General features: G+C 40.2%; 1 protein-coding gene and 1 pseudogene across 1 annotated transcript; both read left to right on the top strand.

Moving 5' to 3' along the window:
* The first annotated feature begins 766 nt into the window (after positions 1-766).
* On the top strand, positions 767-2,099 carry LOC116317562 (annotated as a pseudogene).
* Positions 2,100-8,038: 5,939 nt separating this feature from the next.
* Positions 8,039-12,512, top strand: LOC120439706 (WD repeat-containing protein 87-like). The gene has a single exon (XM_039610565.1). It carries the CDS (start codon positions 8,168-8,170, stop codon positions 12,146-12,148), a length of 3,981 nt encoding a protein of 1,326 aa, XP_039466499.1. The 5' UTR covers positions 8,039-8,167; the 3' UTR covers positions 12,149-12,512.
* Positions 12,513-13,623: the final 1,111 nt, after the last annotated feature.

Raw genomic sequence — 13,623 nt, 5'->3', positions numbered from 1 at the left:
TCGACTTTAACATTTAACATGCTGACTGATGCTTGCAGTGTCTGAGATGCAGCTTTTAGGTTTTAGCTGTTTCTCTGAGCATTAAACTCTGACCACTGTGAAGAAACCTACACACTGCTCACCTCTCCTCTCCCAGGAATACCTTGGTGTGAGCTTCATGTCCAGCTCTCTGTGTCGCACCTTTGCACCTCTACAGCAGACAATTGCCCAAACACTCATTAGTTAAATCTGTTTTTATAGATAAACTTTTAACTAGTTGTTCATATCACCATGTTAGTCTGTCTGCCCTGGTTAAGTGGTAAATGGACTGGTTCTTATACAGCAGTTGTCTACTTCACTGGTGCATTAAAATAACTGTATACACTGTATTATTTTTTTCTACATCCAAGTGCTTTTCTGTCTAACATTCACACACATTTCCAATCCAATGAATGAATCGGGGTTTGTAACTTTGAGTTTTGTATCTTGTGTTAGTAACATGTTAATGGAAAATCTGTCACAGCGTGATGAGGAGAGTCGAGGTTTGACTCCTGCAGGAAGCTGATGACTGGATGAATCTCAGGCATGCAGGCTGTTTGAACACTGATGCTCATCACAGGAAACAATGTGAGAAAGATCCTAAAGGCTGTAGAGGCACAGTTTCCCCAGATGTTCTCTGTTGTTGTCTGGATTCTGAAATGGGAGAAATAATAATAATGAGCAGAAACAATGAGACCACACTCAACTGTTCTTAAATGCATGAAACTTGCACCACTGGATGAACCAGATGACTGCAGGTAACATTTGTACAAAAAGTCTGATGACTCCATCTTTAGGGCTTAGTTAGATTAAATAGTTAACAAGTTAATTTAACAATTAAAGACATATTCATCCCAAAGACACTCTTATAATGTAGATTAAATATAGTGTTGACATAACATACATGTATGATTTGTTCTTTTAAAGAGTAAATGTTGTAATTACATGAGCAAAATTGCAGTATTCCAAGACAGCATCAGGGTTTTAACATCTTTTATACTCATGTTTTTATAATTATTTTAAGTGTAAAAGCTCAAAGATAATGACATAAATACATCTGTTCATGTTATTATCACAATAATAACATTATTATTATGACACTTTTTCTATACTGTATTAAAGTTACCAGAGTCAAGTTTGGACTCACAAATATAATCAATGATGTTTCTCCACAGCGGGCTCATCAGTACCTGGTGAGAAAAGGTCAGTCCAGCTCTGACTTGAGGCTTTTCAGCTCAACTTGATCTGGTTCCACCTCTACCACTGGCAGAGAGAAACAGAGTGAGATCTCCTCCTGCCAACCATCCCGCTTCAACTGTGTCCAGTTGTTAAATTCATCCATGTGATTCTGCAACACTGTAAAATAATATTCATTTCTTTGGTAAGAAGTATGTGTGTTTCTGTTCTTAAATTGATCATCATCAGCCTGGACTCCAGTGGATTTGAACATGTATTTGTTGGCGAGACAAAATCAGGAACAGAAATCATTGGTTTTCACAACTGGGTCCAGTTCTACCTGCAAGAGAAAAACCAACACTTGGACTACAAAGGATATAAGGCCAGGGAGCATGATTTGGTAAGAATAACAGTTCATCAGACAGAAGAGATTCATTTCCTTCTTTGGTAACATAACCATGAACCATGTTCATGCTTCTGTCACAGCCTGAGCAAGATGACCACGTTCTCAACCTCCACTTCAGCTGGAACGGTGTGGTGATGCCCGTTGGCAGCGCCTTCATCGGCACCAGCCCCGAGTTTGAGATGGCCGTCTTCACCATCGTCTTCCTCATGAACACAGAGAGAAGCACCACAGTTGTGGTCAACACTGACCAGTGTCAGATGGAGCTGGTGGTCATCAGACACGGGCGCTCACTCGGGACGGCGTACTGCTGCTCAGCAGCAACAGCAGACATGTCAGGCAGCACGCTGATGTGGATCCATCATTTTATTCACTTCTGATAAAAACTAATCTTTGTTCAGCAATACGTGGCCTCATTAATAAGGAACCAACCTGCCTAATGTACTGCAAAGGACATTTAGATGTATTTCAAGATCACTGTGACCTCAGTAGCTTTAAATAAAATGTTATTTTGGAGTTCAATATTTTTATTTTGTGCAGTTTTCTTTAGAAAACAAGTCTTTCTAGTCACTGCATTTATTTTTTTTCCAACAGTGTCTTTATTTATTTTGAACATAGCAGTGTACACATCTATGAAGCGTAACAACACAAGTAGCTAAACTTACAGAAACTACAAGCTACACATACTGCCTTTATACACATAACACCATGTAGGAGAGGATGAGAAAAAAAAAAAACAGCAATGACAAAACAACAAAAAACAACACACAAAAGCAAAACAAACAAACAAGGAAAAAAAAATAAAATAGGAAAAGGGGGGAATAACTGTGTGCATCTCCCATAAATTACGCACCCTCACAGGTATATGTTAAATGTAAATTAGAAAGTAGTTGTTTAATGTCAAGCAATAAACATATTCCCAAATGGACTGCAGAGGGCCACCTATGAATCCTCCCCAAAAATTTCCACCAAGTGGGGCAAGTCTTTATTAGCAAGGAAGTTTTTGAAGGGGCCCCAGATGCTATCAAAGCATCGCCGCTTACCCCTGATTGCGTAGGTGATCTTTTCCAAGGGCAGGGTAGATGTTAACTCTGAAATCCATTTACTTCTTCTCGGTCTATCTACCTCTTTCCAAGTAATGGCAATCACTCTCTTAGCCATCAGCAGCCCTATGTCTAAAATTAAGCGATGTTTCCTTGTTATATTACAGTTAGCTGGATAGATGCCCAGCAAAAAAAGTTTTGGTTCTAAATGCAGTTTTATTTCTAATATTTCTTCAGTACATTGTTTCACTTCTTCCCAGAATTTCCTAATTTCAGGACACTGCCACAAACAATGGAGAAGTGTGCCCTTTTCCTCATCGCATTTTATACAAACATCCGGGATGGTACTGTAGAAAGCATTAAGTTTGACTGGAGTCATATATGTACGCATTAACCAGTTGTACTGCAAGAGATTTAAACGAGTGTTCACTGTTTGTGATTGTGCCCTGGCGCAAGCCCTCTCCCACTCTTCAAGGGAGATATTCTCCTGTAAGTCTTCTCTCCAGGATTCAAGCTTCTTTACGGACGTTTCTGTAGAGGCAGCCACCAGTTCATTATAGATTTTGGAAATCAAGCCCCTTCCCTGGCAATCTTTCACCATCATTTCTTCAAGTGTTGATAGGCCAGGAATGGACAAGGACTGGTTTTGCTGTGTTCTAATAAAATCTCTCAGCTGTAAATATCTAAAGAACTGGCTGCGGGCTATGTCATGCTTTACAACCATTTCATCAAAGGACAGTAAATGTTTATTATGCAGATTGTAAAGATCTCCTATTTTTTGTAACCCCCTTTCAGCCCATATTTTAAATCCCCCTTCACCCCGTCCTGGGGGGAAATTATCATTTCCCCATATCGGGCTGAATACTGAGAGTGAATTAACTACATTGAGGTGAGTCTTAACTTGATGCCACACCGCAATCATATTTTTGACCAGGGGATTCTTGGTGTTTCTTTTGAGTTTCTTAAGATTAGCCAAATATAGGGAAATGGCAAATTCAGCGCATACCCTTCCATCTCTCTCCACAGTGGCACATTCTCTTCTGAATAGTAAAACATTAGTGTTCTCAGCTGCACCGCCCAGTAGTACCACAGTGGGTTTGGGCATTTAAGCCCTCCTCTATCGTAAGGCAGATACAATAGAGACAGGCGCAACCTGGGGCGTCTATTCTTCCATAAAAACTTGATGAAGAGTGTTGAGTTGAGAAAATAAATTGCTTGGTGGTGGCAGAGGCAAGTTTTGAAATAAGTACAGCAGTTTAGGGAGTATATTCATTTTGAGAGTATTTATTTTCCCCATTAATGACATTGGTAGAACAGTCCATCTATCCAGAGAGATGTTTGGACATGGATGTTTTAGACATATTGATCTTGTAACCAGAAATTTTACCAAACCCCTTAATCAGTTCTAGCAGAGCCGGGATGGATTTGTTAAGATTTTTAAGAAAAATAATTAAATCATCTGCATACAAGGCTAAGCGATGTTCTGTCTGTCCTATTGTTATACCAGAAATACTATTGTGGGATCTCACTGCAATAGCCAAAGGCTCGATTGCTATAATGAACAACAGTGGGGACAAAGGGTCCCCTTGCCTACACCCTCGATTTATTTTTATGGTTTTTGAGATATTATTGTTAGTCAGGATCTGTGCATATGATTCCTTATAAAGTAATCTTACCCAATTACAAAAATTCTCTCCCAGACCAAAGCGCGCCAGAGTCTCAAACAAATAGGGCGATTCCACTCTGTCGAATGCTTTTTCATCATCAAGTGACAGTAAAGCAGTGTCCCGAGCCCCCTTTTGGTCATAAAGAATGTTCAGAATCCTTCGGACATGGTGGAATCCTTGTCTGCCCCGAATGAATCCATTCTGATCCCTCCCAATTATTTCAGGTAGTATATCTTCGATTCTCTTGGCTAAGATTTTACAAAGTATTTTCAAATCCGCGTTAAGCAGACTGATGGGTCTCCAGTTTTCACATTTATCGTGTGGTTTGCCAGCCTTTGGGAGCAGAGTAACTAGTGCTCCTCTCAAGGACTGTGGTAAGGTGCCCTTTTGAAAGGATTCTGTAAGCATTTCTAAAATTGGAGTCAACAGTTTATATTTAAATTTTTTATAAATTTCAATTGGGAGACCATCGGGTCCGGGGATTTTCCCCAATTTAATACTATCGATTGCAGCAGATAATTCCTCGAGTGAGATATCTTTCTCCAAAATAGCCCTAAGGTCTTCTGGTATATTGGGTACATTTATCTTATCTAAAAACATTTTTAGTTCCGTATGGTCATTAGATATTTCTGAACTGTAAAGATCTTCATAATATTTCCTGAAGGATTCATTTGTATCTGCCGGATCCACAATAATTTCTCCTAGCTCATTTTGCAGTGAGATAATAACCCTTTCACTCTGGAGCTGCTTGAGACGCCATGCAAGAACTTTCCCAGGTTTTTCACCCTGATCGTAGAAGGACTGTTTAAGTCGCAGCAGACTGGCCAAAGCTTTTGAGGCAGAAAGTTCATTGTATTGAGCCCGAAGCAGCAATAAATTTTGATGTATTTCAGGGGACCTTGTTTGATAGTATTCATTTTCTAATTCCTTTATTTTTGTCTCTAACTGTTTTGCCTTTTGGAGAGTCAATCTTGCTTTAGAGCTAGTGATGCTAATTATTTGGCCCCTAATAAAAGCCTTAAAAGCCTCCCATCTTATGCTTGCAGAAGTTTCTGTTTTATTCATTTCAAAATAGAGGCTAATTTGTTCATCCAAAAGCGAGACAAAACCAGGGTCTGCCAACCATTTTTGTTTGCAACGCCAAATCCTAGCATCTTTCACAAGCTTTGAGTCCTGATATACCAATGAATTAGGAGCATGATCTGAGATTAGAATCGCCTCATACAAGCATTCCTTGATTTTATGTCTCAACTCTGCAGATATCAAAAAGAAGTCAATTCTTGAATATGACTTGTGTGCACCAGAATAACATGAGAACTTTAGAACGTCCGGATTTTCTTCCCTCCAGATATCTATTAAGTTCAATTCCTTCATAAAGTGCTGTATAGTTACCCTACTACGGGTATGAGACTCTTCGGTTCCCAAGCTCCTATCTTTCACCGGATCTAGTACACAGTTAAAATCGCCTGCCACCACACATTTACCAGGAAAAGAGGACAACATAAGGAATAAGTTTTGAAAAAAGATAGGGTCGTCTGTATTAGGAGCATAGATGTTCGCCAAGATAATTTGTTCATTTAGTAAGTTCCCTTGAATGACAAGGTAACATCCAAATTTATCTTTGGTGACTTTGTTTACTTGGAGTGGTATGGATTTGTGCACCAAAATGGTGACCCCTCTCGCTTGACAGTTAAACGATGCAGACAAGACCTCGCCTCTCCACCTCCTCTTAATTTTCAAGTCCTCATTATGCATCAGATGTGTTTCCTGAAGAAACACAATGTTAGACTGCAAAAATTTTATTCTGTTCATGACTTGTTTAACTTTCTTCAGATTTCGTAACCCTCTGCAGTTCCATGATGTGATTTTGATTTTTATCTCACTAGACATTTCTTGTAGGTTGTGTAGTTATATTCCCCAAACAAGTGAAAATATATGTCAAAAAAAATTACAAAAAGAAAAAGACAGAAAGCTAACATAAATACTATTACTAACAACAGAAACTACCCAAATACCCTCACTGTCACCCATATCCAGGCCTTTTAACCTGGATTTCCTTCCCCAGATATTTAAAGCTTCCAGGTAGCAATTAACAGTCCCACCCAAGGATGACACCGTATAGCTGAACTAGTAAAAACGAACAATCCAACTGTTAACTATAACATTAACCATACCGTCCTATGCCACCAAGGTTAGATATTAAAATTCTTATCTATTTATAAACACCCCTCTTTGCCATAGGTGAACTCACGTTTCACATTTCAAATCAAGATTTCTAAGCAAAACTAATCAGAAGTGGTCTGCTGGATTGACTGAGCCCCACTTACTTGAAGTTGACCAATTTGCATTTGTTGCAGAAATACGTTCGGCTTCTTAATCTTTTTGTATTTTATTTTATTTTTTAAATTAGAAGACAGATATGGGTATCTCAAGAGCTTTAATCCTGCACTAAGCCCAGGATAGAGTGTAACATGACTTTAATAGAAAATTCAGTGTAATACGCGCTGTTAGGCACAAGCATACATTTAACCTTATAGCTTGAGCTACCCGAGCCGGCTGGGCTCGATCCTGCTCTTATTCTCAGGTCAAATGTTACCTTATGCTTTGTAAACTTAGATCGTATCCTAACCATCAGTCCGATCCCTCTTTTGACTTGATCCGTTGGATGAAGCCCTCCGCCTCGACGTGGTTGTTAAAGATGTTGATAGCGGTCAGGATCATGGCCGACGTGGGGCAGGACTCTCCCGCCGCCATATCCTTGCTTCTGTCCGGCGCATTAACCTCTGGAGTCCCGCTAGCGTTAGCCTCGCCGGAGTCCATGGCCTCACTGCTAGCTGATGAGTCCTTGCTAGCCCTCGACTTCGTAAAGTCCGACAATTTAGCTTGGAGAGATTTGTTCCGCCCTTGACTGACTTTCTTCTGTGACACCGGCGTAACCCTAAGTTTATTTGTCGAAATAGGGGTGATTCACCTACTCAAGTACAATATTTTAGCAGGATTTTGCCAACAGGGTAGCAGAGCAGGTTAATGCATGTCCGCTCAGCTCGCCGCCATACTGGAAGTCCCACTGCATTTATTTAATATAATATTTTTCTACTGAAGTGATACATGACGTTTTGGTGATTTGGAAGATATACTTCACAAAACTAAAAGTGGCCAAACATATTAATATCAACTAAATATGAATATTACTATTTCTTAAGTTGTGTGTTTTTTTTAAATAAAAATGTACACACCAGCTATATCATTCAGTCTTACGAGTTCCCCCGTCATGTCTCGCATTTTTTTTTTAAATTTATTAAGGTTTCATTTTAAAAACTCGAGACATGAAAGGTGTTTGCTTTTAGTGGCATCTAAAGTCCCCTCCAAAAATCAACAAGACAAGAAAAACGTTTTTGTCTGAATCAGAGTCTGCACATCTAAGCTAGCTTCATGGCCAGATGTCATCAGTCAGAAATACCGTTCAAACGTCCGGCTCGACTGTGTCACGCCTGCGTATTGTACCTGCTTAATTTGGACTGTTTTGAAAGTATCTGAAAAAATTCAAAACAAAACAAAACAAAATTGTGCATTTCAATGGGCATTATCTGAGCATGCGCAGAATTACGCACATCTTTCCTTTGATCCTTCGTTCGAACTCAAAGGATCAAAGGATCAAAGAGCGCTGACGTCACATCCGCGGCCACAAAAGTCTATAAATACCCCCTCTTCACCTTTGCAAACAGTTTCACTTGGAGCATTTTCAGAAACACTGAGTTGTTTTTGCAAACCAGGAACCTTTCAGAACGGGACTATTTTTACATTGAAGTAAGCAAACGCTTTTTTTTCTTCTCGACACTTTGCATTAAGCTTTTAAAGAAATGTCACACGAAACATTCAATAATTCATTGTCTGACAGAGAGTTTCGAGAGCACTCACACAGACTGTATGGGTTGGTGGAGAGAGAAATACCTGACCCTATGCAGCTTCAAGACAAAATTAAAGAACTCCAGTTGGAGTTGAGCACCCTAAAGCTCAAAAAGAATTATTACCAAAACAATTACTATCGCTTAAAAGATGAGCATGAACACAGGTGTAAAGACGTGCAGGAAGAATCTCTCCTTGAGCAGAACAGCAGCATTGCTGCTCAGTTTTCCCAGATGGAAAGTGAGAGAAACGAACAAAAGAAAGAGAACGCAAATCTCAAGAAAGCCTTAGAGAATCTTGAGTGCCAAGTGGGAGAAGCTCATCATAAAACAACAAAAAAAGATGAGATAATAGATAAACAGAATAGGGAAATAGTGCACAAGATAGAACAGATAGTTGAGCTGAAAAAAGAAATATGTATTCTTCAGCGTAGGGTGAGACATGCTCTGGACGAAAAGCAGTCACAGGTGGAATCTGTGGAGGCTAAACTCCAGGAACAGGTTCAAACCATTCAGATGATGCACAATGACTTTGTGGAAAAGGAAGAATCTCTCCTTGAGCAGAACAGCAGCATTCCTGTTCAGTTGTCCCAGATTGAAAGTGAGAGGAATGAACAAAAGAAAGAGATCGCAAATCTCAAGAAAACTTTAGAGAGTCTTGAGTGCCAAGTGGGAGAAGCTCGTCATAAAACAACAGAAAAGGATGAGATAATAGAAAAACAGAATAGGGAAATAGTACAAAACCAGGAACTGATAGTTGAGCTGAAAAAAGAAATATGTATTCTTCAGCATAGGGTGAGACAGGCTCTGGACGAAAGGAAGTCACAGGTGGAATCTGTGGAGGCTAAATTCCAGGAACAGGTTCAAACCATTCAGACGATGCAGCATGACTTTCAGGAAGTGGAAGAATCTCTCCTTGAGCAGAACAGCAGCATTGCTGCTCAGTTGTCCCAGATTGAAAGTGAGAGGAATGAACAAAAGAAAGAGATCGCAAATCTCAAGAAAACTTTAGAGAGTCTTGAGTGCCAAGTGGGAGAAGCTCGTCATAAAACAACAGAAAAGGATGAGATAATAGAAAAACAGAATAGGGAAATAGTACAAAACCAGGAACTGATAGTTGAGCTGAAAAAAGAAATATGTATTCTTCAGCGTAGGGTGAGACAGGCTCTGGACGAAAGGAAGTCACAGGTGGAATCTGTGGAGGGTAAATTCCAGGAACAGGCTCAAACCATTCAGACGATGCAGCATGACTTTCAGGAAATGGAAGAATCTCTCCTTGAGCAGAACAGCAGCATTGCTGCTCAGTTGTCCCAGATTGAAAGTGAGAGGAATGAACAAGAGAAAGAGATCGCAAATCTCAAGAAAACTTTAGAGAGTCTTGAGTGCCAAGTGGGAGAAGCTCGTCATAAAACAACAGAAAAGGATGAGATAATAGAAAAACAGAATAGGGAAATAGTACAAAAGCAGGAACAGGTAGTTGAGCTGAAAAAAGAAATATGTATTCTTCAGCGTAGGGTGAGACAGGCTCTGGACGAAAAGCAGTCACAGGTGGAATCTGTGGAGGCTAAACTCCAGGAACAGGTTCAAACCATTCAGATGATGCAGCATGACTTTGTGGAAAAGGAAGAATCTCTCCTTGAGCAGAACAGCAGCATTCCTGTTCAGTTGTCCCAGATTGAAAGTGAGAGGAATGAACAAAAGAAAGAGATCGCAAATCTCAAGAAAACTTTAGAGAGTCTTGAGTGCCAAGTGGGAGAAGCTCGTCATAAAACAACAGAAAAGGATGAGATAATAGAAAAACAGAATAGGGAAATAGTACAAAACCAGGAACTGATAGTTGAGCTGAAAAAAGAAATATGTATTCTTCAGCATAAGGTGAGACAGGCTCTGGACAAAAAGAAGTCACAGGTGGAATCTGTGGAGGCTAAATTCCAGGAACTGGTTCAAACCATTCAGATGATGCAGCATGACTTTGTGGAAAAGGAAGAATCTCTCCTTGAGCAGAACAGCAGCATTGCTGCTCAGCTGTCCCAGATTGAAAGTGAGAGGAATGAACAAGAGAAAGAGATCGCAAATCTCAAGAAAACTTTAGAGAGTCTTGAGTGCCAAGTGGGAGAAGCTCGTCATAAAACAACAGAAAAGGATGAGATAATAGAAAAACAGAATAGGGAAATAGTACAAAACCAAGAACTGATAGTTGAGCTGAAAAAAGAAATATGTATTCTTCAGCGTAGGGTGAGACAGGCTCTGGACGAAAGGAAGTCACAGGTGGAATCTGTGGAGGCTAAATTCCAGGAACAGGTTCAAACCATTCAGATGATGCAGCATGACTTTCAGGAAATGGAAGAATCTCTCCTTGAGCAGAACAGCAGCATTGCTGCTCAGCTGTCCCAGATTGAAAGTGAGAGGAATGAACAAAAGAAAGAGATCGCAAATCTCAAGAAAACTTTAGAGAGTCTTGAGTGCCAAGTGGGAGAAGCTCGTCATAAAACAACAGAAAAGGATGAGATAATAGAAAAACAGAATAGGGAAATAGTACAAAACCAGGAACTGATAGTTGAGCTGAAAAAAGAAATATGTATTCTTCAGCGTAGGGTGAGACAGGCTCTGGACGAAAGGAAGTCACAGGTGGAATCTGTGGAGGGTAAATTCCAGGAACAGGTTCAAACCATTCAGATGATGCAACATGACTTTCAGGAAATGGAAGAATCTCTCCTTGAGCAGAACAGCAGCATTGCTGCTCAGCTGTCCCAGATTGAAAGTGAGAGGAATGAACAAGAGAAAGAGATCGCAAATCTCAAGAAAACTTTAGAGAGTCTTGAGTGCCAAGTGGGAGAAGCTCGTCATAAAACAACAGAAAAGGATGAGATAATAGAAAATCAGATTAGGGAAATACTGCACAATCAGGAACGGATAGTTGAGCTTGAGGAACACATTGAAAACATGAAACAGTTTGGTGCAGATCTTAAGAATCAGCTGAATGAACATCTGCTGGCTGAGATTTATGCCCTTAAAGAAAATGAAGAAATCCTCACCAAAAAGAATGAAACCCTCAGTGCTGAGTTAGCCCTGCTCCAGACAATCACTGAGAAAAAAGACGAAGAGTTAAAAAATCTTACACAGCAAATATTTAGGATGGAGGATGCGGTTAAAGACATCGAAAATGTAAAACGAGCCCAACTGGAATCTGTGAAGGCAAGATCACAGGCAGAGATTAAAACCATTCAGATGTCTCTGCATGAGCTTCAGCAAAAGGAAGAGTTTCTCCTTGAGCAGAACAGCAGCATTGATGCTGAGAGGAATGAACTAAAGAAAGAGAACACAATTCTCAGGAAAGGTTTAGAAAATCTTGAGTACCAAGTGAGGATGACAGAAAATCTGACACAACAAATATTTACACTTGAGGAAATAATCAAAAAGCAGAACTGCAAAATTGTGCACATGCAGGACCTAATAGATGAACTTTATGAACATCTAGAAATGAAGAGAAAGATCAATCAAAATCTCAAGGATCAGCTGAGAAGGGAGGAGGAAGGAAAAATATTAGCTGCTGCGCACAATTTTGAAGACAGTTGTCAGATCACTGATGAACCTCTGCAGCTGGAGAATCTTGCTCCTGAACCTGAGGACCTTGATTCTCCTGTGTCAGAACCATCTCCTGATGTGGTTCTGACACAGGAGAATCTTGCTCCTGAACCTGAGGAGCTTGATTCTCCTGTGTCAGAACCACCTCCTGACGTGGTTCCGACTAGTAGTTCATGGCGTCATGGCGCCAAACGGCTACTTAAAGTAGGTTTAGGTCTTGCCGCAGCAGGCATTCTTATTCCTGCTGCTTATTGGGCCTTTTCAATGTATAACAGCTGTTCCCCATATGACTCTGTCTATGGTGGCCTTGAGCCATATTGCTACCTTGGTGATGGATCAGTTCCCCTTTAAAGACTAGTAATGATGGACTGCTTTTCATCCACAGTCCAGAAAACCATATGTTGTTCATGTTAGACAACATGAGCAACATTTAGCTAACTTGTGCTCTCATTTTTCTTTTCTTTTGCCTCTCACCCCCCAACCAGTCGAGACAGATGGCTGCCCCTTCCTGAGCCTGGTTCTGTCAAAGGTTTCTTCCTGTTTAAAGGGAGTTTTTCCTTTCCACCGTGCCTAGTGCTTGCTCACAGGGGATCATTTGATTGTTGGGGTTTAATTTGCTTGAACTAAAAAACTTCAAGTTTTGAAGTTTTTTAGTTGGCGTGATTGGGAGGAACGGCCTCCCTGATCTGAATCCGAGCGGTGTTTTGTTATTGGACTTCTGTGCAAATCACAGTTTGGCCATAACAAACACCTTGTTCGAACATAAGAGTGTCCATAAGTGCACGTGGCACCAGGACGCTCTAGGCCGCAGGTCGATGATCGATTTTGTAATCGTATCACCAGACCTGCGACCATATGTTCTGGACACTCGGGTAAAGAGAGGGGCTGAGCTGTCAACTGATCACCACCTGTCCCCGCGACCCGGCCTCGGATAAAGCGGATGAAGATGGATGGATGGATGGATAGTTCAAGCAAACTAAACCCCAACTTCAAATTTTGAAGTTTTTTAAAGTTCAGGTGAGGGGTTCACATAGTAGGGAGCACTACAAAAGCTACAATTTTTTAAAAAAAAATGTTAGCGGCAAAACAAAATAAAGAAAACAATTTTTGAAAAACATCTCTTACGGCTCTGTTTATTTACTTAAATGAACACTTATTTTTTGTCATAGAAGAATATATATTGTCCAAAGTATCTGATAATTTCAAAATTAGCACTGCGCTGCATGAGATAAACTGTGGCACGGACAGCTGTTGTCCTGGTGAGGGAGAGTTCCTCTTCAACCTCCAAACTGAACCCAGTTTGTTACTTGCAGCATCGCAAATTTAGACACACCAATTTCTTAGAGTTTAGTTTAAGTCCTGAAATGACATCTCCTTACCAGCATAGAAACATCCCACCAAGCATTCACAATCATTACATTGTATGTAGACTGTATGTGAAAAGAAAAAAGAAGAAAAACAGAAACCTAAATAAGAAATGCTGCTACACAGTAGAAGGTTGTTGACAGTAGCAAGCTACAGGGCTCTCAATATTTAAGTATAAGTATACATTTAAGTATAGTGACATAGGTAAGTTGATGGAAGTTTCAGGTCACCTCCTTCAGCTTGCTGGTGTTCTTGTCTGGATTGCCTGGCCTTAATCATTTGCTTAGTTGACAACAAGTTAATAAGTTAGTGGGTCACCTGAGACACGCTTTGTCTAATTAATTGCAGTATTTTGACTTTCTCAGTGAGAGACGAGAGGCTGCTATAAGTGGGTTTGATAACAAGGTCCCTGGGTTACAAACTGCAGTTTCATCATTAATCCCACCCTTTTAAGAGAAAGT

Source organism: Oreochromis aureus, linkage group 1 (genome assembly GCF_013358895.1).
Source record: "Oreochromis aureus strain Israel breed Guangdong linkage group 1, ZZ_aureus, whole genome shotgun sequence".
NCBI lineage: Eukaryota > Metazoa > Chordata > Actinopteri > Cichliformes > Cichlidae > Oreochromis > Oreochromis aureus.
The sequence above is the reverse complement of the archived record's forward strand: the minus strand, read 5'-3'. Positions and strand labels throughout refer to the sequence as shown.

Bases quoted from the DNA above. Each gene is read 5' to 3' on its own strand.
- LOC120439706 (XM_039610565.1), top strand. From the start codon at position 8,168: ATGTCACACGAAACATTCAATAATTCATTGTCTGACAGAGAGTTTCGA.